At 37.2% G+C, this 27889-nt stretch overlaps 1 protein-coding gene across 7 annotated transcripts in view; it reads right to left on the bottom strand.

Annotated features, from left to right (window-relative positions):
• METTL15 (methyltransferase 15, mitochondrial 12S rRNA N4-cytidine) overlaps positions 1-27889 on the bottom strand; it is a 478750-nt gene that overhangs the window by 275353 nt on the left and 175508 nt on the right. The window contains exon 6 of one of the 7 annotated variants that reach the window (XR_003683607.2): positions 1676-1769. The exons of 5 other annotated variants lie outside the window; for them this stretch is intronic. Coding sequence is in view for 1 of the 2 variants with exons in the window: in XM_028501133.2 (XP_028356934.1) it covers positions 1765-1769 (5 nt within the window). In the remaining variant the exon portion in view is untranslated. Of the gene's footprint in view, positions 1-1663; positions 1770-27889 lie in introns of those variants that run through there. One more of the 7 variants, XM_028501133.2, reaches the window with a different exon arrangement.

Genomic DNA, 27889 nt, shown 5'->3' with positions numbered 1-27889 from the left:
TTTGTAAAAAGGGAATGATCTGTACAATATCTGCAACTTGTTTAATTACCTTACTTTTAAAAATAATTTCAGTTGTATAGACACATTATAGTCCATTTTGTTTGTTAATTTAACAAATGTTTATACTGCCAAGAACAGTAGCAGCTAACTGGGAATGGTAATTAAGATAGAGGAAGTCTCTACTTTTGTGGAGCTCATATTGCCACCACAGCAGGAATATTTGGGATGTTTTCTATTTTTACTATCACAAAAAAATGCTGCAGTAAACATGTGAACTGCACATTTAAAAAAATTCTACATGGCAGAAAACCTCTACAAAGTAAAAAGTCACAATCTGGGAAAAATACTTTAACTGTATGTGAACTTGTGATAGTATGCCTGTAGAATTAGTGTTAGGTCAAAGGCTGTTTATGCCCATTTAAATTTGAATCAATGCTTCTAAATTTACTGTCTAAATAGATTGTACCAGTTTACTTCCACCAATAGTATTTGAGAGAGTCCACCTCCCCACGTACTCAACTAGTACTGGAAACTATTACTTTTTGTAACTTTGACTAGTCTAATAGTAGGCAAATGATAGCTTATAGTTGTTTTAATTTGCATTTCTTTGGCAATTAGTAGAAGTGGGCATCCTCTCACATCTAATGACCATTTGATTTTAGCTATGAATTGCTTGAACAAACCCTTAATGTGATGTTGCTTTTTTCTTTATTGATTTGGCAGAACTATTTATAAAATAAAGATATAAAGCATTTTCCTCTCATATATAGTTACAAATATTTTTCCTGGATTGTGACTGTCTTTTTACTTTGTAGATTTTTTTCTGCTATATAAAAATTTAGAATTTTCTGCTATATAGAAATTTTTCATGTCCTTTAGATTTTGTCAAGTTTAGGAAGGCTTTCCTCACTCCAAGATTACAGATATAACCAACTCTGTGTTTTTCTGGTATATTTCTTGTTTTATTTCTTACATTTAAATATTTGATCCATGAGAAGTTTAATTTTTAGTATAGTATGAAGTAGGGATCTAACTTTATTTTTGAAAAACCACATAGCTAATTGCCCTATTTATGAAATAGTATGTTATTTCCCTACTCATTTGAAGTACTGCTTTGATCATATACTACATTTTTAGATACAAATCTGCTTCTGGATTCTCAATTGTGTTGCACTGATGTATTTCTCTATTTTTCTGCTAATACCAGATTACTACTGCTTTTAAAAATTTTCCAGTACGTTTTGCTATCAGGTGGAGTAAGTCCCCCTTTCCCACGCCATTATCTTTCTTTTTAAAATTTTTTTGGGTATTTTCATTCATTTATTATTCCAAATTAAATTTAGAAATAATAAAGTATATAATGATAAACATTTTGATTGGAATTACAGTAAATTTCTAAACTGATCTGGAAAAATTTACATTATCATATCAAACAATCCATCCAAGAAACAGTACTTCCATTAATATTTTACATGCCCTTCATTAAAGTTGAATAGTTGTCTTCACTTAAGTCATGGTCAGGCTATTTGTAAGTACTGTGTTTATACATACACATTTTAACAATCCCTATGGAAAAGCAGAAGAAATGATAATATTATATTAAGATGACATGATGTAACAGAAATAGGGCTAAACTTTAGAAAGGAGAGACTAGGCTCAGTATAAGATCTTTTACATTTTTATGGCTGTTTGATGAGGGGCAATAACACAACTTCTGAGTTTGTTTCCCCACTAGAAGATGAGGTGATAACACTTCTCACAGGATTATTCTGAAAATCAAATAAAGAAAATATTCAGGAGCACTTAGTGCACACTTGGCATAAAGTAGTCACTTTATGAATGTCATTCACACATTTATTATTCTCAGTTGTAAAATGGAATAAGTGATGAGGGGATTTGATAGGTTAATTTGAGGTTCTGCCAAACTAATTTTACTTTCATCCTGAACTAATAGCACAGTAGGTAGGATAGAGGGCTGCTGAAAACCCCTGAAGCATCTGAGTAATGCTTATTGGATTTAGGCATCAGACTAAAACACCTCAGCATCCAGAATGAAGTTAAAATTTTCCTTATGTACAAATTAATGGCATACTTCTAAGTTTACTAAGCAGTATTTAGGCCTTAAAAGTATGAAGACTTAGCATGGCATAGGAATGAAAAATCATTAAAAAATTTTTTTTCCAGTTTGACCTTGACTTATAATAACTGATGCTAAGAATTAAAACCCTAATTTCATTAACCTAAACCTTCGAGATTGCACTCACCTGTCCAGGAGATTATTTTCCATAATTACACTCCTAGATTCCTCTTGCCACCTAACTATACAACTTGTATTATGGCATTCTAAGCACATAATATTCTTTCTCTGTTCTTTTTTTATTTCTTTGCTTTAGTTCTCATGGAACATTTTTCTGCACAGGTTATCTGCTTTCTTAGGCACAGTTCCACAAGGATAAAATATATTTGGAGTCATTTTAAACCAGGCCCATTGTTTTCACAGCTCCAAAAAACCCAGTAATTACATCCTGAATGATGTATATCAGTAATTACAGCATCATTCACTTAGCCAGTATTTATTATGTACAATGTAGTAAACACTGGGGATTAAAATGTTTATGAAGACATAGTCCTTGTCCTCAAGAAATTCAAACCCAAAGAAGAGAATGATAAATAAGTAAATATTGGGAAGAGGGTTATAAAGGATTGTACATACTATTAAGGGAAGGAAGAAGAGGAAGAGGAGGAGGAGGGGGAGGAGGAGTGGAAAGGGAGGGGTAAGGGATCTTTGGCCCTCATATAGACAGCATTTTCCAAACTACTGTTCTGCAGAACAGTGATCTTGTAAACTACAGCACTTGCACCCCCAACCAAACACCAATGTGTCTGTTGTAAGTCTGAGAAACGCAGCATGCTATATTCCTCTTTTGGAGACTCACAATACCCATTAGCATGGTAAAGCTCTGAAGGCAACCATTTAACTTTACCTAGCATGTCCAAACTTTTTGAAACAGAACTTTTAATAACAACTATTTATTCCATAGAACTTGTTTGCTGGGTAACACACTTTGGAAAATATTGAAAATAGGTTTTGTGTTAATCACTTTCCAAATATCTTAATTACATCATTAAATCCCTATAATAATCCTGAGAGGTAAGAAGTAAATATCCTTATTTCCATTTAAAGGTCAAAAACAAAGGTGTAAAATGTATCTTCTCAAGTTCACAGGAGTCAAATGGGAACTCAGATCCTTTTAACATGAAGTGTACCCTGACATCCCCTTTTTTGAAATACTGAGTGAACCTAACTTCCCCAGAAGAAAGGCATAACATTTCTGGCGAGTTCATCTGAGAAACACATTCAGGGAAGCCCAGATCAGCATTAGTTCATCTAAACAGAAAAAAACAAAAACCCAAAAAACCCTTATATTATTATATAGGTTTGTAATTTTTAAAATTTCCTTAGGATGTTCTTGAGTTTTTAAGTGTGCCCAAAACAAGGCAACAATTTTAAGATTGTATGTTCACTAAACTATCTCATCTCCTTTTTCCTGATTAGAATTTAAGGAAGTTAAGATGAAATCACATGGTTTAGAGTGATTTCAGGAAGCTCTGATTCCATGTCTGGTGTTTATATAACAATCTCATTTTCTGGGAGAAAATGAGTGTGGAATCTTTACTCTAAGCCTGAATAGCCTTTTACTGAGAGATGTTGTAATGGAACCCAAATCACTTTGCATCAAGTTGCAAGAGTTTGGCTTTCTTTCCACATTTCCCTTGGGGAGATGTGCATTGTCAAGCCTAAAGACTGCGCATGTGGTGAAGGCAGCAACTGCCCTGATCTCTTACCCTGGGAACAGTAATGAATACCTTTGGCTTTTGTCCTTTTCGTTCCATTGAAAATAATATATTGTTAGCTCAGGTTATTAGACTGTGCATTTGTCTCTTTTTCATCAGCTTTCTTGATAGTGGGTTTAAAAAAGAAACAGTTGCTTCTGCTGCCATTATAAAAAGACTTTTGGGCAGGTACTGATTACATGTTTTTGATTAGGAATCTAGACTCATCCAATGCAGTACATACTGGGCTTTTCCTGACTCACTTGCTAGGAAGGGAGCCCTTTACAGTTTTTTTATGTTCTAAAAATGAATACTTAATATTCTCCAGCTAAGCAAAATGAGGGGACAAGCTTGTGTACAATTAGGAATAAAGGGCTCAGATGGCTAAAATCTTGGGAAATTAAACGCAGATCCTTTTATTTTTTTTCTTTAAAGCTTCTTGGAAAATGTTGAAAGACTGAAAGATTTTTCCATACATTTGTTATTATGCATTTCTTGTAAATACACAATTTTACCAATGACAGGGCAGTGCTCCTTGCTCTCATTCTCAGTCTAGAATGCCCTTTTCCCTCTTCTTACAGTTTATGTCTACTCATCCTTAATACTCACTAAGGTGCAATCTTCTCCAGGAAGCTTTTGCAATGACCTTTTAATAGATATTTTTATCAAACTATTTACTACTCTATACTATTTATCTACTAGCCCCTACTAGGCTGTAAGAAGTCCAGAAACCTTTTCTTATTCTCCTTATATCCCCAGTCCCAGGTCTAGGGCCTGGTGCACAGTAGGTGGCAAAGGGGAAAATCCACTAAATAAGAGATATTCTTCCAGTCCCAGATAAAGATCAAGATGTACCATAAATGGTATTCTGAATGTGGAAATTCATAAAATCCCTGAAATCTTTGTAAGATTTTGTATATACATGCAGATTTATGTGGAGACACTGCAGGGCTTCTATCAAAGGCTCAAATATACCAGGGACTCCAAAGTAGGTAAATTCCTGGTGAAAACATATTGAGTTTACTGAGTTTTTGGCTTACAACTTACCATCTTTAATAATACCACCAAACAAGGCTCTGCATTTATCTAGTTTTGGTTTGTTATATTTTTCTTTAACTCCAGGAATATCACCACTTAGCACCATCAGAAGCATTAGTTAAAAACCCCCTTTATGCATGACAGCAGAAGTTGGAAACTATAGCAGTGAATATTCAGTCTTCCTCTGACTCACAAGGAATTTCATATTAAAAAAAAAAGAGAAAAGCTTGCTTAGTAACAGGCTGCACTATATATAGTAATAGAACACAATTTGTATGTGGTAGCGGTAAGATAGATTTCATTCATAAAAAACACCATGCTTCTGGCTAGATAAATGACTTGAGGTCCCAGAGAGAAATTATCATTTTTAGTTCTGGGATACCCTTATGCTACTTACACTTTTTAAAATTTAATACATTCACATGTTCAAATATATTGAGATTTTTAAGCTTGTGAATGAAATTAGCAATGTGCTGTGGCTGTCAACATGATGCACTGCAATTCCTCCTCAGTGGTAGGGTTTAAAAATTAATTCAGCTCTTGCACCTGTTTGTCAGCATTCGTCTGTCGAATTTCCATCACATTTAATAAGTCTCTGTGATGCAACTCGTGTCCTTTTGCCTGGGCTCCTTTAATGTAGGGTTAAATTCTCACCCATCTGAAATTCAAGTAATATTACAAATTTCAAATTGTTAATTAAAATCTGTGAACTTCAGTGGTTCTGGATAAAACTGGCTTTACTCAGTGAGGTTCTTTTGAAACTTCTTCAGAGTTTCATCTAATCCCCAACTCCTACCAGGTTAAGTCTGATGACAACGTGGTCTCACTCTAGGTGGTTGAGATTTACAAATCCTCCTACAATAGGGAAAACATCGAGGAGTTGTAGGCTTGAACAAAAAAGGTAACAAGGAACATTACCTACTGAGATGAAATAAAAAAGATGGCTAAGAATTAAATTAAAAGAATATCAAATTAAAGGATTGATATTTTTCTCACATTATTTTTCAATAAAGCTAATTCTATACTACCTGTGTCTTAAAATGCTTAGCATAGATGGGGTAGCTCAAAATGAATCATGATTCCTATTACCTATTTAGGTAGTCAACATTAAATTTACTTATTGCATCTTCAAACCAGGATTGAGGACTATTTGCCAGATACTGTGAACACAAAGCAGTCTAAGCAGGAGGTTCCAGCATATTTAAGACCCATAATAAGATACTTCATTTGAACCTTTAGGAATAGTCTATAGGGCATGCAGTACTACTCTCAGTTGGGCCAGTCACAATTTCCAGAGCTGGGAGATGGTAACAGGAAATGATATTTAACAATGCCCTCTTTTTCTTGTGAGGTCAGCACATATGCATAATTAATCCTCATGCTCCAAGGTAAAGCTGTTTGCCCTCCGGTAGCATACTTAACCTGCAATGGAACACTTCTCAACTGTATTGAAATTATTTTTAAAAATTTAAAACTTGGGCTTCCCTGGTGGCGCAGTGGTTGAGGGTCCTCCTGCCGATGCAGGGGACACGGGTTCGTGCCCGGGTCTGGGAGGATCCCACGTGACGCGGAGCGGCTGGTCCCGTGAGCCATGGCGGCTGAGCCTGCGCGTCCGGAGCCTGTGCTCCGCAACGGGAGAGACCACGGCAGTGGGAGGCCCGCGTACCGCAAAAAAAAAAAAAAAAAAAAAAAAAAAAATTTAAAACTTAAATATTTCTCCCACTGAAATATAAGCTTCTAGAAGTCAGGATCGTGTGTTACTCCCAGAAGGCAGGGATTATGTGTTTTCTCATTTTTCTCATAACAGACTTGATGAAAGACTAATAGACTGTCTTACTGAATTAAAGAATAGATGATCAATTTCTCCAAAGGCCTATAGCACATGGATTTTAATTAAATCATAGATTATAAGTATCTCCTTTTTCTCCCTACCATATCCCAATCTAATAGTGAACCCCTCTCCCCACTCATCTTTTATTTTTCTGCCTGCTCTATCCTACTAAATTGTTCTAGGAGCAGTGCTTTGGATAATGTCCAGTGAAGGCTATTGGTTTCTAGAAGAATGTATGTTCATTCTGAAAAACAATGTTTCAAGGACTAAAGGCATATATATAAATGCCATTAATCTCACCTAGGGGATTTAGCCTATAAAGGAAATACCCCTCTTGGCTCCAAAATCCCTTAAATATGCATAAAAGCATTTATTAATTATATAGCTTCCAATAATAGCCTCCACTAGGAGGTAAGCCGAATATCTAATAATGATGATATGATTAAATAAATTATGGTATTTCTTACTGATACTTAGTATACTGACATAAAAAATGAGTAACATGATAAAACACTACGTGAATGAACTCCAAAATTATATCCTTTCAACCATTTTAACTCAAAAAATGCAATAGTAAAATAAAAAGAATATGCAAAATTATATGTGTGCTATGGTGGTAGAGTGGTATTACAGATTTTTAAAGTTTTCACTTGAATTTCTTAATGTTGTATGACATAAATGGGAATGCTTTTATAATAAAGAAAATTTTACATTTTTTCTATGATCATGAATTTTAATTATTTTTACATGTATTTGTGAAGAAGATTCTATCAACAACTAGATAAATTCTTCATATTGATTAGCTTTTGTCAAATTCTATCATACGCCTAGCACAAGGGTAGGTAGTTTTAAAATGTAATTTCTAGTCATCACAGCAATCTTATAAGTTAGGAAGCATTATCCTTATCTTAAAGAGGATGGGAATGATTATGTAACTTGTCCAATTTCACACATCTAATAAACAGCAGGGCTAAAATTTGAATCCAAGTTTTTGTATAATTCCAAAATGAATTTCTTTTTCCATTACTCAGTGACACAACAGAATGAAGAGACATGAACCCTGACTAATAATGCAAACAGGTAAGCAATATAGCAATACAGCATACTGGCTTGTTAATTTAAGTCTGTATAAAGTCCATTTTCCATCTAAAGAGTACAGAGATGAAGTCAACAACTTATAAATCCTACCTGCTAGATTATCATTCTCAGCTTCAAATTCTGAGATAGGTCTGAAGCACATAGGACTCTAGATCTTAATCTAGAGATTAGCTTTCCAGTGGACTTTACATAAATGTTCACATTCTTTTTTTTTTTTAAATAAGAAATTGTACTACCTTCAACATCATTGCCATGATGCTGTCTCTAAAACATTTCACTGAATAATAATAATTAGGCAACAGAAATCTTCATTCAACAATAATAATTTATATTATTTTTAACAATAACCCACATTCTCTTTTCAAAATCCAAGCCTATATCTTGTTGTGTGAGGGCTAACTTGTCACCTGGTTAATGAGATTTGATTCACCTTGAATGAGTTGGCAGCCAGCCCATCTTTAGAATTCTTTAACTGATGAAAAAAAGGGGGGAGAAAGGTAAAGTAACAGCAGGAAATAATGTTTTCAATAAAAAAGGGATGCCTTCCCCAGTCTTGGCCTTTCCTCACACTGCTTCTCAAGCTTCAGGTTCCTAGTTCATTGACTGCTAGATCTCTGCCTGCTGACATCTTAACCATCCCTTCAAAAAGCAAGACAGCTGCTGCTTGTATAGGAAATCTCTTCTGGTGAATCCATTATAAAATTTTTTACAGCATTTGTTCTATTCACTCAAATGCATTTACTCACTCAATAACCTGCTCACTCACTTATTTTTATGTGTTCATTCAACAAAACTTAAAAAAAAAAAGTCTACTAGAGATGAGTCTCTATTGGGCATTTAAAATACATTGTCTGATTTAGTTATCCAAGAATCCTGTGAGGTAGCTGTTATCATTCATATTTTTCAGATTAAGAAACAAAGATTTAGAGAAGGTAATAAATGCCCAAATTTACAAGTCTAGTAAATGACAGAGCCACTTCTAATCTCCCTGATTGAATAGTTCTTGCTTCCTCTAACCTAGTCTTTTGTTCTTTAACTCACTCCCTAGGAAATGGGTGCTGAGGCTACTCTGGTAAAGCTAGATATGGTTACTCTACACTTGAAGAGCTCACACAGTCTATGAGGGAGACAGAGTGTAATGAAGTAAATGCTCCTTAGATAAATGAACAACATGCGGGAAAAGTGAGCAACTTCAGGAAGATGGCAAAAAGGAAAGTTCAGGAAAGCTCCAAAGTAATGTCTAGTCTTGAAAGAAGTAGACAAATGTTTTTTTCTTTTTTTGAGGAGAAGTGAGGAATGACATATCTTGCAGAGAGAGATCACATACAAAAGGATGGAAGTAAGAAAGCAGAAAGTGAGTTCTGGGACCATGAATGGTAAGCAGTTTGGTGTAGACATGGAGTGTGGTGTTGGGGAAAGGTGGTGAAGAAATTAGGTTAAAAAGATAGGCAAAAGCCAGATCATGAAGGGACTTGGTTTTCATCTTAAGGAGTTTAGGTTTTGTCTTACAGATAATAGGGAACCTACTAAGGATTTTTAGGAGAGGTGTGATAGTAGGAGAGTTGTATTTTATAAATATAACTCTGGTAGAGCTTGAGATGGCGGGGTTGGGAGAGACACAAGGTATAGAGTCCAGTTAGAAGACTAAGGTAAATATTCTGGCAAAGATAATAAAAGCTTATAATAAAGCAATGACAGTGGAAATCGGGGTGGGGGGGGACACAAAGATTTAGGGAGGCAGAATTTAAATGTCTTAGTGATGCACGTTTTCACTTCATATTAAGGTTGATTTGAGGGTTCTGATTTGGGCTTTTGGGTAAATGGGGTTAGGTGCATTAGAAACAGAAAAAGAGGCAGGGTCAGTGGCACTAAGCAAGGTGAAATTTGGAACACTGAGCTTTATATTGCTTGTGGGATAAATAGTTGATATGTTCAGAAAGCAGTGGCAAATATTGGTCTAGAGTTCAGAAGAAAGATTTGAGTTGCATGTGGGCATACAGATGATATCAGATCTGTAGAAATGGATGTAGATGCCCAGCATCATATGTACAGTGAATCAAGAACCAGGGATTGAACTCCCAGCAAACAATAACATTTAAGGCAAAAGCAAAGGAAGAAAAATTAGTACTGAAAAAGTACAAGCAGAGAGGCAGGAGGGAGAATATGTCATCATAGGAGTCAAGGGAGGAGAGGGGAATGGTAAAATATAAGATAAAGGAAATGGAAAAATATTCTGCCTCATTTTAGAATTATTTGCTTAGATGTCTATATCCCACTACAGTTTAGACTTCTTATGAACATATAATAAGGGTATATATATAATATATGGCATATATACATTTTTAAAAGATATATATTATATATACAGAGATATAGATATGTATCTTTTAAAAACATTACTGAAAGAAAAAGTAGAAAAAGGGAAGTCATCAAAAGGAAAGAATAAAAAATATTAGAATTAAAAGAGCAGTGTTTATCCTCATCTATTCATATTTCAATGTTTTAGCAGCAAAGGTTAGTCAACCACTAGAACAGTATAGCTAACAGATACACTAAATTGATGTTTGCAATTATCAAGATTATGCTATAAAATGTCACAAAAATAGGGCAATGAGAATTAAACTTACTAACGGAACACAAATCGTGACATGAAACATGAAATGTAAAAACAATGGGACTGAACGAAGCAATACCTAAGAGAGGAGAAGAGAAAATACTAGTGATAAAGTAAGATGCAGGAGGGCCTCAGTGCCTTTGTTTATGCTTAGTTTCTTTGTCTTGAGAACGCTTCTCCTAGACTTGTCACTTGGCTACTTATTCTTCTAGACTTTGCTTAAAGGCTACTTCTTCAGGGAAGCCTTCCTGAAACCCCTAAACCAGGCTAGGTCGCCATACTGTACTCTCTGTAAACCTTGTAAATTTATACTAAACCCTGTATGTTAATACTAAACCATATATGTTTTCTTCATAACACTTATACAATTTATAATTATCTATTTATTTGAATGATTATTTGCTTATTAACTGTTTCTCCCTCTGAGGCCTGGAAAGATTAAATAACTTGGCAAAGTTACACAACCACTAAGTAGCAAAACCAGGACTTGAATGCAGCTCTGCCTGACTCTAAAGTCTATATTCTCTTGTCATGCCACATTGCCATAATGAAGATGAAAGATGAACAAACTGCTATAGTAGTTTAAATCAAAGGCCTTACCCAACTTGGGAGATCAAGGATGGAATAATTAAAAATATAAAGTGTCATTTAGGTTGGGCTTTAATGGTGGAGAGGTTTTCAACCAGTGGAGATGGAAGGAGAGGTTTTTTTGTCCAGGTAGAAGATATAGCACAATAAAAAACATAAGCAAAAAACGTAAAAGGCATGCTTCGAGAGAAAAGAATAGAACAGTTAGGCAAGAATACAGATGATGATGAGAGAAGTGTAAAAAGAATGTCTTGGACCAGAGAATGGACCCAAATATATTATATCAAGCTTAGGAGGCTGGGATTAAATGTATCAGCAAAGGACAACCATTGAAAGTTTCTGAACAAGTAAATGACATGATTAGTAAAGCCATGATGTCCTAGGGGGTTGACTGGAGGTTAAAGAATGGAACAAAGTCTACTCAAATAACTTAAGATGAAAAACAATCATTAAAAGGAAATGTATGAATCACAGGAAGTGAATTACAGGAAATAGCACTAGGCCTTAAAGGAACTAGAGAGCTATCAGACAAGCACTCCTTCCACACATGTGTTTGTGCATGCATTTGTTTCTGTGTGTATCTCTGAACATCTCCATTTTCTAGATGTCTGCTCTTTCTGCAAACTAATTTCCTTCACACTGTTCTTGGTTCCCAGTTCTCCTACCTATGGCTTTCACCTTGCTCTTGATTGAAAGAGAGGCAAATCTGGTCCTAATTCTACATCCAATACCATATAATTACAGATTCTGGTTTTCTTGGCTCAAATAACTTTTTAAAAACATCTTTATTGGAGTGTAATTGCTGTAAAATGGTGTGTTAGTTTCTGCTGTATAACAGAGTGAATCATCTGTATGTATACATATATCCCCATATCCCCTCCCTCTTGCGTCTCCCTCCCACACTCCCTATCTCACCCCTCTAGGTGGTCACAAAGCACCGAGCTGATCTCCCTGTGCTATTTGGCTGCTTCCCACTAGCTACCTATTTTACATTTGGTAGCATATATATGTCAATGCTTGTCCCAGCTTACCATTCCCACTCCCCGTGTCCTCAAGTCCATTCAGTATGCCTGCTTCTTTATTCCTGTCTTGCCACTAGGTTCTTCAAAACAAATTTTTCTTTTTATATTCAATATATAGGTATTAGCATACGTTACTTGTTTTTCTCTTTCTGACTTATTTCACTCTTTACGACAGACTCTAGGTCCATCCACCTCACTACAAATAAATCAATTTCGTTTTTTTTATGGCTGAGTAATATTCCATTGTATATGTGCACCACATCTTCTTTATGCATTCACCTGTCAATGGACACTTAGGTTGCTTCCATGTCCTGGCTATTGTAAATAGTGCTGCAACGAACATTGTGGTACATGACTCTTTTTGAATTATGGTTTTCTCAGGGTATATGCCCAATAGTGGGATTGCAGGGTCATATGGTAGTTCCATTTTTAGTTTTATAAGGAAACTCCATACCATTCTCCTTAGTGGCTGTATCAATTTACATTCCCACCAACAGTGCAAGAGGATTTCCTTTTCTCCACACCCTCTCCAGCATTTATTTGTTGTAGACTTTTTTTTTTTTTTTTGTGGTATGCGGGCCTTCCCCTGTTGTGGCCTCTCCTGTTGCGGAGCACAGGCTCCGGACGCGCAGGCTCAGCGGCCATGGCTCACGGGCCCAGCCGCTCCGCGGCACGTGGGTTCCTCCCATACCGGGGCGCGAACCCGGTTCCCCTGCATCGGCAGGCAGACGCGCAACCACTGCGCCACTAGGGAAGCCCTGTTGTAGACTTTTTGATGATGGTCATTCTGATCGGTGTGAGGTGATACCTCATTGTAGTTTTGATTTGCATTTCTCTAATAATTAGGTGTTTGTTGGAAATCTGTATATCTTCTTTGGAGAAATGTCTATTTAGGTTTTCTGTCCATTTTGGGTTGGGTTGTTTGGTTTTTTGATATTGAGCTGCCTGAGCTGCCTGTATATTTTGGAGATTAATCCTTTCTCAGTTGCTTCATTTGCAAATATTTTCTCCCATTCTGAGGGTTGTCTTTTTGTCTTGTTTATGGTTTCCTTTGCTGGGCAAAAGCTTTTAAGTTTCATTAGGTCCCACTTATTTTTGTTTTTATTTCCATTTCTCTAGGAGGTGGGTCAAAAAGGATCTTGCTGTGATTTATGTCCTTTGTGCCACTACCATACTGTCTTGATTACTGTAGCTTTGTAGTAGTCTGAAGTCAGGGAACCTGATTCCTCCAGCTCCATTTTCCTTTCTCAAGATTGCTTTGGCTATACAGGGTCTTTTGTGTTTCCATACAAATTGTGAAATTTTTTGTTCTAGTTCTGTGAAAAATGCCATTGGTAATTTAATAGGGATTGCATTGAATCTGTAGATTGCTTTGGGTAGTACAGTCATTTTCACAATGTTGGTTCTTCTAATCCAAGAACATGGTATATCTCTCCATCTATTTGTATCATCTTTAATTTCTTTCATCAGTGTCTTATAGTCTTCTGCATACAGGTCTTTTGTCTCCTTAGGCAGGTTTATTCCTAGGTATTTTATTCTTTTTGTTGCAATGGTAAATGGAAGTGTTTCCTTAATTTCACTTTCAGATTTTCATCATTAGTGTATAGTAATACAAGAGATTTCTGTGCATTAATTTTGTATCCTGCTGCTTTACCAAACTCATTGATTGGCTCTAGTAGTGTTCTGGTAGCATCTTTAGGATTCTCTAGGTATAGTATCATGTCATCTGCAAACAGTGACTGTTTTACTTGTTTACAGTTTGGATTCCTTTTATTTCTTTTTCTTCTCTGACTGAAGTGGTTAAACCTTCCAAAACTATGTTGAATAAGAGTGGCGAGAGTGTCGCCAAGACAAGTGACCTTGTCTTGTCCTGATCTTAGAGGAAATGGTTTCAGTTTTGCACCATTGTGAATGATGTCAGCTGTGGGCTTGTCATATATGGCCTTTATTACGTTGAGGTAGGTTCCCTCTATGCCCTAGCTGTCCAGTTTTCCCAGGACCACTTACTGAAGAAGCTGTCTTTTCTACACTGTATATTCTTTTTTTTTTTTTTTTTTTTTTTTTTTTTTGTGGTACGTGGGCTTGCATGTATTGAGATTATCATATGTTTTTTTATCCTTCAGTTTGTTAATATGGTGTACCACATTGATTGATTTGCATATATTGAAGAATCCTTGAGTTCCTGGGATGAACCCCACTTGATCATGGTGTATGATCCTTTTAATGTGCTGTTGGATTCTGTTTGCTAGTATTTTGTTGAGTATTTTCGCATCTATGTTCATCAGTGATAATGGCCTGTAGTTTTTTTTTTTTGCGATATCTTTGCCTGGTTTTGGTACGAGGGTGATGGTGGCCTCATAGAATGAGTTTGGGAGTGTTCCTCCCTCAGCTACATTTTGGAAGAGTTTGAGAAGGAAAGGTGTTAGCTCTTCTGTAAGTGTTTGACAGAATTCACCTGTGAAGCCATCAGTCCTGGGGTTTTGTTTGTTGGAAGGTTTTTAATCACAGTTTCAATTTCAGTGCTTGTGATTGGTCTGTTTATATTTTCTATTTCTTCCTGATTCAGTCTTGGAAGTTTGAGCTTTTCTAAGAATTTGTCCATTTCTTCCAGATTGTCCATTTTATTGGCATACAGTTGCTTGTAGTAATCTCTCATGATCCTTTGTATTTCTGTAGTGTCAGTTGTTACTTCTTTTTCGTTCCTAATTCTCTTGATTTGAGTCTTCCCTTTTTTTCTTGATGAGTCTGGCTAATGGTCTGTCACTTTTATTTATCTTCTCAAAGAATGAGCTTTTAGTTTTATGGATCTTTGCTATTGTTTTCTTTGTTTCTATTTCATTTGTTTCTTATCTGATCTTTATGCTTTCTTTCCTTTGCTAACTTTGGGGTTTTTTTATTCTTCTTCCTCTGATTGCTTTAGGTGTAAGTTTAGGTTGTTTATTTTAGATTTTTCTAGTTTCTTGAGGTAGGACTGTATTGCTATAAACTTCCCTCTTAGGACTGCTTTTGCTGCATCCCACAGGTTTTGGGTCGTTGCGTTTTCATTGTCATTTGTTTCTAGGTAGTTTTTGATTTCCTCTTAGATTTCTTCAGTTATCTCTTGGTTATTTAGTAGCGTATTGTTTAGCATCCACGTGTTTGTATTTTTTACAGTTTTTCCCTGTAATTGGTATCTAGTCTCATAGCACTGTGGTCAGAAAAGATACTTGATACGATTTCAATTTTCTTAAATTTATCAAGGCTTGATTTGTGACCCAAGGTATGATCTGTCCTGGAGAATGTTCCATGAACACTTGAGAAGACAGTGTATTCTGTTTTTTGGATGGAATGTCCTGTAAATATCAATTAAGGCCATCTTGTCTAATGTGTCATTTAAAGCTTGTGTTTTCTTATTTATTTTCATTTTGGATGATCTGTCCATTGGTGAAAATGGGGTGTTAAAGTCCCCTACTATTACTGTGTTACTGTTGATTTCCCCTTTTATGGCTGTTAGCATTTGCCTTATGTATTGAGGTGCTCCTATGTTGGGTGAATAAAAATTTATAATAGTTATATCTTCTTCTTCGATTGAGCCCTTGATCATTATGCAGTGTCCTTCTTTGTCTCTTGTAATAGTCTTTATTTTAGTCTATTTTGTCTGATATGAGAATTGCTACTCCAGCTTTCTTTTGATTTCCATTTGCATGGAATATCTTTTTCCATCCCCTCACTTTCAGTCTGTATGTTTCCCTAGGTCTGAAGTGGGTCTCTTGTAGACAGCATATATACGGGTCTTTTTGTATCCATTCAGCCAGTCTATGTCTTTTGGTTGGAACATTTAAGCCATGTACATTTAAGGTACTTATCGATATGTATGTTCCTATTCCTATTTTAATTGTTTTGGGTTTGTATTTGTAGGTCTTTTCCTTCTCTTGTGTTTCCTGCCTAGAGAAGTTCCTTTAGCATTTGTTGTAAAGCTGGCTTGGTGGTGCTGAATTCTCTTAACTATTGCTTGTCTGTAAAGGTTTTAATTTCTGTGTCGAATCTGAGTGAGATCCTTGCTTGGTAGAGTAATCTTGCTTGTAGGTTTTTCCCTTTCATCAATTTAAATATGTCTTGCCACTCCCTTCTGGCTTGCAGAGTTTCTGCTGAACGATCAGCAGTTAACCTTAAGGGGATTCCCTGTATGTTATTTGTTGTTTTTCCCTTGTTGCTTTTAATATTTTTTCTTTGAATTTAATTTTTGACAGTTTGGTTAATAAGTGCTTTCGCATGTTTCTCCTTGGATATATACTGTATGGGATCCTCTGTGCTTCCTGGACTTGAATGACTATTTCCTTTCTCATATTAAGGAAGTTTTCAAGTATAATCTCTTCAAATATTTTCTCAGACCCTTTTCTTTTCTCTTCTTCTTCTGGGACCCCTCTAATGGGAATGTTGGTGCATTTAATGTTGTCCCAGAGGTCTCTGAGACTGTCCTCAATTCTCTTCATTCTTTTTTCTTTATTCTGTTCTGTGGTAGTTATTTCTACTATTTTATTGTCCAGGTACTTATCCATTTGTCTGTCTCAGTTATTCTGCTATTGATTCCTTCTAGAGAATTTTAAATTTCATTTATTGTGTTGTTCATCATTGTTTCTTTGCTCTTTAGTTCTTCTAGGTCCTTGTTAAACGTTTCTTGTATTTTCTCCATTCTATTTCTGAGATTTTGGATCATCTTGACTATCATTACTCTGAATTCTGTTTCAGGTAGACTGCCTATTTCCTCTTCATTTGATTGGTCTGGTGGGTTTTTACCTCATTCCTTCATCTGCTGTGTATTTCTCTGTCATCTCATTTTGCTTAACTTACTGTGTTTGGGGGTCCCCTTTTCACAGGCTGCAGGTTAGTAGTTCTCATTGTTTTTGGTCTCTGTCCCAAGGGGCTGAGGTTGGTTCAGTTGGTTGTGTAGGATTCCTTGTGGAGGGGACTGGTGTCTGTGTTCTTGTGGGTGGGACTGGATCTTGTCTTTCTTGTGGGCAGGGCCACATCCGGTGGTGTGTTTTGGGGTGTCTGTGAACTTAGTATGATTTTAGGCAGGCTCTCTGATAATGGGTCAGGTTGTGTTCCTGCCTTGTTAGTTATTTGGCATGGGGCATCCAGCAATGGAGCTTGCTGGCCATTTGGTGGAGCTGGGTCATAGTGCTGAGACAGAGATCTCTGGGAGAGCTCTTGCCAGCTGATATTATGTGGGGCTGGGAGGTCTCTGGTGGTCCACTGCCCTGGACTCAGCTCTCCTATATTGGAGGCTCGGGCCTGACACCTGGCCGGAGAACCAAGACCCTGTCAGCCACACAGCTCAGAAGAAAAGTAAGAACAAAAAGAAAGAAAAAGAATAAATTAAAAGAATAATAATAAAATTTAAAAAAATAATTATTAAAAAAAGAGAGGAACCAAACCAATAAACAAATCTACCAATGATAACAAGCACTAAAAACTAAACTAAACGAAGATAAACATGATAATCAGAAACAAACAGACAGGCAAGCCCAAGTCTACAGTTGCTCCCAAAGTCCACCACTTCAATTTTGGGAACATTCGTTGTCTATTCAGGTATTCCATGGAGGCAGGGTAGATCAAGTTGATTGTGGGGATTTAATCTGCTGCTCCTGAGGTTGCATGGAGAAATTTCCCATTCTCTTCTTTGTTTGCAGAGCTCCTGGGGTTCAGTTTTGGTTCTGGTCCTGCCTCAGCATGTAGGTTGCCCTCAGGCATCTGCTCCCCACCCAGACAGGAGGGGGTCAAAGCAGCAGATGATTAGGGCTTCCTTGCTCTCTCAGGCTGGGGAGAGGGAGGGGTACGGTAGTCATAACTGGAATGCAGGGCAAGCCTGTGGCGACAGACATTGCAACAGCCTGAGGTGTGTCGCATCTTCTCCTGGGGAAGTTGTCCCTGGATCTTGGGACTCTGGCAGTGGCATTCTGCACAGGCTCCTGTGGAGGCGGGGGATGTGGGTAGTGACCTGTGCTTGCATACAGGATTCTTGATGGCTGCAGCAGCTGTGTTAGCGTTTCATGCCCATCTCTGGGGTCTGAGCTGATAGCTGCGGCTCACGCCCATCTCTGGAGCTCACTTAGGTGGTGCTCTGCCTTCTGTGGGCACAAGGGGAAGGAATCCCCTCTCCTCATGCACCCCGAAACAATGGTCTCTTGCCTCTTCGGCAGGTCCAGACTTCTTCCCAGACTCTCTTCTGGCTAGCTGTGGCGCACTAGCCCCCTTCAGGATGTCTTCACGCAGCCAACCTCAGTCCTCTCCCTGGAAACTGACCTCTGAAGCCTGAGTCTCAGCTCCCAGCCCCCACTCACCCCGGTGGGTTAGCAGACAAGCGTCTCAGGCTGGTGAGTGCCTGTTGGCACCGATCCTCTGTGTGGGAGTCTCTCCACTTTGCCCTCCTCTGTGGCTCCGGTTTCCCACCTGCTCACCCTCCGTCTCTGCCCGTGAAGCGGCTTCCTAGTGTGTGGAAACTTTTCCTCTTTCACAGCTCCCTCCTGGAGGTGCAGGTCCCGTCCCTATTCTTTTGTTTCTGTTTTTTCTTTTTTCTTTTGCCTACCTAGTTATGTGGGTATTTTCTTGCCTTTTGGGAAGTCTAAGGTCTTTCGCCAGCATTCAGTAGGTGTTCTTTAGGAGTTGTTCCACATGTAGATATATTTTTGATGTATTTGTGGGGAGGAAGGTGATCTCCACGTCTTACTCCTCTGCCATCTTGAAGGTTTCCCCCAGCTCAAATTTTTGAGAGAAGTATCTAATTTCCATGACTCTTTAATCAGCTGCTTCTGGGGTAACATGGTATAGTAAACATGGTTATGTAGGTCCTACCCTTTATCAGGTATTGGGAGTTGGTAGGGATCTATGCAATTGCAAGGAAAGAGGGTGTAGGCTGGGCAGACACTCCAAAATATGTGTAACCAATGGATTTGAGTGAGGAGAGTGAAAGCAGGTAGATCTTTAAGGAGGCTATTGTAATAGTCTAAACAAAGGATAAACAGTGGTAGTGATAGGGGTGGAAAAGAGAGGAGTGAATCAAGAGCCAGGATCAGGATAGAATTTTAAAAATGATCACATGGAAAATTGTGGGTGGGGGGCTTAGAAAGAAATGATTCAAAGATATCTCTGAAGTTTCCACGCTGTAGGCTAGGAAAATGCCTGTTATAGTTTCATAAAACATTAGACATTAGGAGGTCTAATTCACTCTCCCTTTACAACTGAGACCAGAGTGAAAAATGACTTGTCTTGAATAACACTCAATTAGTGGCAGAGTAGGGAATTAAGAGTCAGGGAATTTAGCCTTGGACAGTGGGTGGTGATAAAAATCTGGACCTTCGTGGGGTGGGGTGGTACTCCAAGATTCCCAAGGAAATGGACAAGAACAATATTTCATGAGAAGAGTTAAAGATGCAAATGAACGATACCCGTGTTAGTAAAGGAAAGATGGAAGAGTAAGAAAATTGGGCCCTGAATGGTAAAAGATGAAGCAGAATCTGGTCAGGACTAGGCTAGCCATAGTTAGGTAGGTATAGAACGTGAAAGAAATCAAGTTAGTTGGGAACCAAGAACAGTCTAAATAGGAGGCTCATTAGTCATCAGTGGTAGTGTGAGTCAAAAGCCAGATTTGCATGGTCAGCCAGCTGGTTGGCAGCAACTGAATGGAAGTCAGGTACTACCATTAGCACAACAAACACAGGAAGGAAAAAAGGTTTTGTTGGAGAAAATAATTAATTTGCCCTATTATCCATTTTGACATTGGGGTACTAACAAGAAATTCAGGTAGAAATGTCCTGCAGGCCACTGGAAATGTGGGAGTAGAGTTTAGAAATGTGATCTGAGCCAGAGCCATGTCTGTCTGTCTGTCTATGTATCTATCTATGTGTCTGTGTATGTAACTATCTATGTATCTATGTATCTATGTATGTATGTATCTATCTATCTATCTATCTTTCTATCTGATGAACCTGCTAAGGCTGACACTATAGAGAGAAGGAATGAAGTTTCAATAGAAGTAGCCTTATATTTGGTGGTAGGTGGGAGGATCTCAAAACAAGGCCATTTGTCTTGGACAGAGAAGCAATTTCACTGCAACTGGAAATTCTGGGAAATTGTAAATTTTATCATGCTTTGGTGACACACTAGAACTGTTATACAACAGTTATACAACGAATCTCTCAATACTTGTTTACAATAGGTGGCACAAATAGATCTTTTTTTTTTTTTTCTTTGGCTGCGCAGCGTGGCATGTGGAATCTTAGTTCCCTGACCAGGAATTGAACCCATGCCCCCTGCAGTGGAAGTGCAGAGCCCTAACCACTGGACATCCAGGGAATTCCCAAATAGACCTTTTTTTTTTTAAAGGCAAATAGACACAAATAAACCTTTCTTTTAAAGGCACCCCCCCCCAAAAAAAAAACAAAAAACCAATAGTTATGGACCTTTTCAGGAGCTACTTTTTCTTTGAAGCATTATTTCAATAATTATGACTCTGAGGGGGCATCTACTAAACGAGTATATGTTTACTAAAACATACAGTAAAAGCATATATATGTAGAAGACATGAGGCAGTAAAAATAGATAAAAAGATCTGAGTAAGCAGAAACTAGTAACCCTAAAAAAAAAGTTAATCATAGAAGTTGGAGATAAAAGAGTAGCCAAACCAAAATAATGACAATTTATGAAAGCACAGAGCCAAAGATGTTTCCTGTTGAGACTACAACATGATAGTATAGTAGTGAAGTTGTGTAGTATCCTGAACAGCTCCTGAGTCACCTTCTAGTCTCTCAGAGATCAGGCTATGTAGCTTAGATAACTTTCTTATTAACATGAATAGTCTTATAACAATTCCTTTTAATTATCAGGCAAAGCTTAGAATAACAATCCTTTACTACTTAAGTTTGCTTAAATGTGTCTTTGACTTCAGCAACCTAAAAGAACTAACTAACATGACACTGTTTGTCTGGTAGGTGATTGGGTAGGAAAGAGGAAGGGAAGAAATGAAGAAGGAGGCATTAAACCACATGCAGGGTTCCCAAAGGGGATATGTGTGTGTGTGTGTGTGTGTGTGTGTGTGTGTGTGTGTGTGTGTGTATTTTGTGATATATGCATGTATGTGTATATTTGTATATGTGTATATTTGTGTATCCATATACGCAGTATATGGATATGTGTATGTGTGATTATGTGTATGTGTAGATGAGTGAGATATATATGTGTATGCGTATATGTATGTGTGTATATGTGTGCGTGCATGAGTATATGTGTACATGATATGTATGTGTATGTGTTTATATGTGTATGTGTGTATATATGTGTGGTTCTAAAATCAGCAGATGAAACAAAATAGGAAGAACTGGAGAAAATAGAAAAAATGAGCATGAATATGATATAACTATGTATATTTATATATTTAAAATAAATTAAGATTTTAAATAATCAATAAAGGCTATAATGAAAGAATAAGAACAGGAGTACTTAGAAAAAAATTAGAACTTTAAGAAGCAACTACTGAATTCAACAAATGGGTTAAACAGCAGCTTAGATATATCTTAAGAGAGACTTAGTGAACCAGAAAAGAATCTTACTTAGATTGTAACATAGAGAGACAAAGACATGGGAAATGTGAGTGACATGGTGAATAACTCTTGCATAGGAGTTGGGAGAATGAGAGAAAGTAAATATGGGAAGAAATAATGTCTGATATTTCCAGGATTGAAGAAATATTAAAGAAGTTCACTCTGTTCCATTAATGACCAATAAAAATTGAGTCACAACCAAATACATCACAATTAAACATCAATGAGAGGACAATCTGAAAGGTAATAAGAAAAAGAAAAGGATCAACTATAAAATAATGACAATTAGACTTTTCCTCAACCATAATAGATGTCAAGAGACAGTGGAATAATATCTTCAAAGTAATTAAGTGAAAATAACTATAAACCTGTTGAGTCTATACACAACTAAATTATCATTTAAAAGTTAGGGCAAAATAAAGACAGATCGAAACAAAGTATGAGAATGTATCTCTCATAGATCTTCACTGAAATATCTCAAAATATGTACTTGGGTAAGAAGGAAACTGCTCAGAAAGGAGTGGGAATTGTAGCTAAGGGGAAAAAAAAGTAAACATGTTGATATATCCAAATAAGCACTAACTGTGAAGACTACTAACTAGGAAAGATCATTTTTTTTGTTAATTCTTAGAAGATGAAAGCTTTGTCTTAATCATTCATGTGACTTCATTAGTGCCTAGCACAAAGTGGACTCACAACAAACACTGATGATTAAATTAATATATAATGTATATATGAAACAGATGTCTCATCTCAATGTTAGTTCAAATTCTCTGCTTTGCTAATGAAGAAATTGAAAATATAGAAGACTGACCCAGTATTGTATGGCATATTGAACCCAATTCACCCTTTAGAGAACAGGAAAGATATTACAAGTGTCAAAAAAATTATTGTAGTTTCTCTTATCATTGTAGGTCTGAGTCTACCTAACAATAGAAAGTGCCTATATAATGAAGAAATTAGTTGGTTATAAGACTCCTATTAGTTGTCTCTAATCTCACCTATTTTCTAAACATCATAAAAACTATAAAGAGATGGACTTTAATTTATTCATTCAAGAAATAGTAACTGAACATGTATTATAAGCCAAATACTATATTAGGTCTTGAGGATCAGGCAATAAAGAAGATATATCTGGGCTTCCCTGGTGGCGCAGTGGTTGAGAAACCGCCTGCCGATGCAGGGTACAGGGGTTCGTGCCCCGGTCCGGGAAGATCCCAAATGCTGCGGAGAGGCTGGGCCCATAAGCCATGGCTGCTGAGCCTGCGTGTCCGGAGCCTGTGCTCCGCAACGGGAGAGGCCACAGCAGAGACAGGCCCGCGTACCGTGGGAAAAAAAAAAAAAAAAAGAAGATATATCTAATCTTTGCTCTTATAAATAGTCCACCTGATAAGAAAGTCATTAAATGCATAATTTTACATTAGAATAATGTAGGAAGTCAGTAAATATTTCCTATTGCTTACTGAGTGCTATATGCAGATGGTACTACATACAAATGTAAAGGGAAATTATCTGTTCTCCAGTTTATAATATGGTAGCAGTGATTCCAAGTAATAAAAAATATGTGAAGCAACATAGAGCCACACAAACATTAAAGGGATAAAATAAATTAAAATGTTTGAAAAATGGAAAACTGCTAATATTCTTAACAAAAATAAAAGGATGAGGGAAAGACAAGAACATATGAAAAGTTAGTATAGATTCCTACTATTTTCAATTCAAGGAATACCTTTTCCAAATATTCTATAATATCTCAATGTTGGCACAAAGCAAAAGATATCACAGAAAATAATTTTGAAGTATTATTCTTAATTTTTAGTTATGATTAAAGTCTGGACATCAAAACTACTATTTCATTCACTATTTCTCCTCCCAGCCCTAGAAATATAATCGTTGATCTCTATCAACCTATTAACATTTGGGGTTCTCTTTCTTTGACATTCTTTTGGGATGATTTGAACATTTTAAACTCTGAAAATGAAAACAGATGCTTGTCTTCCAAGAATATTCCCAACATATAATCACTGACATCTGAAACTACTACTTTTAGGAATGGTGCTGCATACTGTTGATCCTCTTAGTACTTTGGAGGTGAAGTAAAGACTTGTTATTATACTTACAAGATATCTAGACAAGATCTGAATCATGTCAATCTCAGAAACAAAATGGTAGTACAATTAATATATAAGACTGCTTGATCTTGATTCTCAAATAGAGAGCTCTCATATTTACCACCAAATCCTTAAAACTGCTCAATAAGTAGTTACAGGAACAAATAACATTTCTTCTTCTTCTTCTTCCTCTTCCTCTTTTTTCTTTTTCTTTTTTTAAATTAATAGAGAGAAGGACAAAATGGCCAGACTATTTATAAGCATACCAATGGGAAAACTGCTAAAATGCCAGCATATCACTTTGATTTTCACTTGCAGAAGCATACAAAGTATAAAATAATAAGAAATGCAGTAATGAGGTTAAAAGGATGCATTTCCCTTCTCTTGTCCCATAGAAACAGTTTGAAATTCAGATATAATCAGGAAAACCTAGAGGGCCTGGTTATTCTAAATTAAGAATCTAACCCAATTCGAGGTCACATTTAGGATAGAAGATCCCAAGATAATGGAGAATCCCAGGGATTTGAAGTGTGCTGGGTCCTGGGATAGGACCCTCAATTGCCTGTCTTCTATTCCTCACAGCCCTCTGAAATCCTACCTGCTTCTTCATTTATTTGTTCATTGATTTTTTTCATTTCTGTAATTAATAAGTTTCTACTGGGGGCCAGGGTCTCTTCTATAAACAGCCAACACTCCCCCTAAAAGGCCCAACTCAAACGTCTCTTTGTCTATAACTTCTACCCAAACCCTCTCCTCAATAACTCAAACCTTCTCAGCACGTCAAAATCAGTTGCTCCCTTCTCTGGATTTCCATACGTTTTTGTTCTTGACTCTGTTATACATAGAATTTATTACAGGCTGACAGAGTGAGTTGCTTATATGATTGTTTCCTATATGAGTGTGTGAGATCCTGGAAGACTGAGCTATCAGCATTCTCCAGCAGCAATTCATGCTATACCTTAATCATAAGAAAGGGATTTAGAGTAGTGTCATAAACAAGAGCACAGGGTCTAGAGTGAAATTACTAGCTTTCAATTCCAGCTCAACTTGACAAGAGACAAGTTATCTAGACTCTTTGTGCTTCAGTTCCTCATCTGTAAAATGGGGATAAAAACAGTACTTGCCTTATGGGTAGTTGTGAGGACTGAGTTAAAAATGGAAAATAATTTAGGATAGTACCTAGTATTTGTTCAAAAAGTGTGAGCTAGCATTATTACTATTAAATTCTGGTTGGGCCACAGTCACTTGGGATTGGCATTTACTGCTCCCTACTTGGTACTTCAAACTGAGGATAGCTAGATTTTTTAGGAGAAAGATTTTAAGGTTTTATTCTTTCTTTTTTTTTTCACATTTCATTTCATTCTCTTTTGAGTTGGACTTCTTGTACAGAATGTCTTTTGGAAAGATTACTTATTAAAATAATAAATAAGTTTAATGGGCAGAGTAGAAAGACATGCGCTCACTCCCTCTTGTGAGGGCACTGGAATCACAACAAGCTGCTGAACAATCATCGAAAGGAAGACACTGGAACTCACCAAAAAAGACACCCCACATCCAAAGACAAAGGAGAAACCACAATGAGACAGTAGGAGAGGTGCAATCACAATGAAATCAAATCCCATAGCAGCTGGGTGGGTGACTCACAAACTGGAGAACAAGTATACCACAGAAGTCTACCCACTGGAGTGAAGGTTCTGAGCCCCATGTCAGGCTTCCCAACCTGGGGTTCCAGCAACAGGAGGAGGAATTCTCAGATAATCAGATGTTGAAGAATAGCTGGATTGGACTGCAGGACTTCGACAGGTCTGGGGGAAACAGAGACCCCACTCTTGGAGGGCACACACAAAGTAGTGTGCACATCAGGACCCAGGGGAAGGAGCAGTGACCCCATAGGAGACTGAACCAGACCTACCCGCTAGTGTTGGAGGGTCTTCTGCAGAGGCAGGGGGTGGCTGTGGCTCACCGTGGGGACGAGGACACTGGCAGCAAAAGTTCTGGGAAGTACTCCTTGGTGTGAGCCCTCCTGGAGTCTGCTATTAGCCCCATCAAAGGGTCTGTACACTACAGGGCTGGGTTGCCTCAGGCCAAACAACCAACAGGGAGGGAAGTCAGCTCCACTGATCAGCAGACAAATGGATTAAAGTTTTACTGAGCTCTGTCCACCAGAGCCACACCCAGCTCTACCCACCAGCAGTCCCTCATAACAGGAAGCTTGCACAGGCCTCTTAGATAGCCTCATCCACCAGAGGGCAGACAGCAGAAGCAAGAAGAACTACAATCCTGCAGCCTGTGGAATGAAAACCACATTCACAGAAAGACAAAATGAAAAGGCAGAGGACCGTGTACCAGATGAAGGAACAAGATAAAATCCCAGAAAAACAACTAAATGAAGTGGAGATAGCAACCTTCCAGAAAAAGAATTCAGAATAATGATAGTGAAGATGATCCAGGACCTCAGAAAAAGAATGGAGGCAAAGATTGAGAAGATGCAAGAAATGTTTAATAAAGAACTAGAAGAATTAAAGAACAAACAAACAGAGATGAACAATACAATAACTGAAATGAAAAATACACTAGAAGGAATCAATAACAGAATAACTGAGGAAGAAGAACAGTAAGTGACCTGCAAGAAAGAATGGTAGAATTCACTGCCGTGGAAGAGAATAAAGAAAAAAGAATAAAAAGGAATGAAGACAGCCTAAGAGACCTCTGGGACAATGTTAAATGCACCAACATTCATATTATAGGGGTCCCAGAAGGAGAAGAGAGAGAGAAAGGACCCAAGAAAACATCTGAAGAGATTACAGTCAAAAACTTCCCTAACGTGGGAAAGGAAATAGCCACCCAAGTCCAGGAAGTGCAGAGAGTCCCAGGCAGAATAAACCCAAGGAGAAATATGCTGAGACACATAGTAATCAAATTGGCAAAAATTAAAGACAAAGAAAAATTGTTAAAAGCAACAAGGGAAAAAACAAAAATAACATACAAGGAAACTCCCATAAGGTTGATAGCTGATTTCTCAGCAGAAACTCTACAAGCCAGAAAGAAGTGGTATGACATATTTAAAGTGATTTAAAGGAAGTCCTACAACCAAGAATACTCGATCCAGCAAGGATGTCACTCAGATTCGACAGAGAAAACAAGCTTTACAGACAAGCAAAAGCTAAGAGAATTCAGTACCACCAAACCAGCTCTACAACAAATGCTAAAGGAACTTTTCTAAGTGGGAAACACAAGAGAAGAAAAGGACCTACAAAAACAAACCCAAAACAATTAAGAAAATGGTAATAGGAACATATATATCGATAATTACCTTGAATATGAATGAATTAATGCTCCAACCAAAACACACAGGCTCATTGAATGGATACAAAAACAAGACCCATACATATGCTGTCTACAAGAGACCCGCTTCAGACCTAGGGACATGTACAGACTGAAAGTGAGGGGATGGAAAAAGATATTCCATGCAAATGGAAATCAAAAGAAAGCTGGAGTAGCAATACTAATATCAGAAAAAAGAGACTTTAAAAGAAAGAATGTTGCAAGAGACAAGGAGGGACACTACATAATGATCAATGGATCAATCCAAGAAGAAGATATAACAATTATAAATATATATGCAACCAACATAGGAGCACCTCAATATATAAGGCAACTGCTAACAGCCATAAAAGAGAAAATCGACAGCAACACAATAATAGTGGGGGACTTTAACACCTCACTTACACCAGTGGACAGATGATACAGACAGAAAATTAATAAGGAAACATAAACTTAAATGACAAAATAGACCAGATAGATTTAACAGACATTTATAGGACATTCCATCCGAAAACAGCAGAATACACTTTCTCTCAAGTGCACATGGAACATTCTCCAGGATAGGTCACATCTTGGGTCACAAATCAAGCCTTGGTAAGTTTAAGAAAACTGAAATCATATCAAGCATCCTTTGTGACTACAACACTATGATATTAGAAATAAATTACAGGGAAAAAATGCAAAAAACACAAACACATGGAGGCTAGACAATAACTAAATAAGAAAGAGATCATAGAAGAAATCAAAGAGGAAATCGAAAAATACCTAGAGACAAATTAAAATGAAAATACAATAATCCAAAACCTATGGGAGGCAGCAAAAGCAGTTCTAAGAGGGAAGTTTATAGCAAT

The sequence above is a fragment of the Physeter macrocephalus genome, chromosome 16 (assembly GCF_002837175.3).
Source record: "Physeter macrocephalus isolate SW-GA chromosome 16, ASM283717v5, whole genome shotgun sequence".
Taxonomy (NCBI): Eukaryota; Metazoa; Chordata; class Mammalia; order Artiodactyla; family Physeteridae; genus Physeter; species Physeter macrocephalus.
Note: the sequence above shows the minus strand (reverse complement) of the source record. Positions and strands in the feature narration are given on the sequence as shown.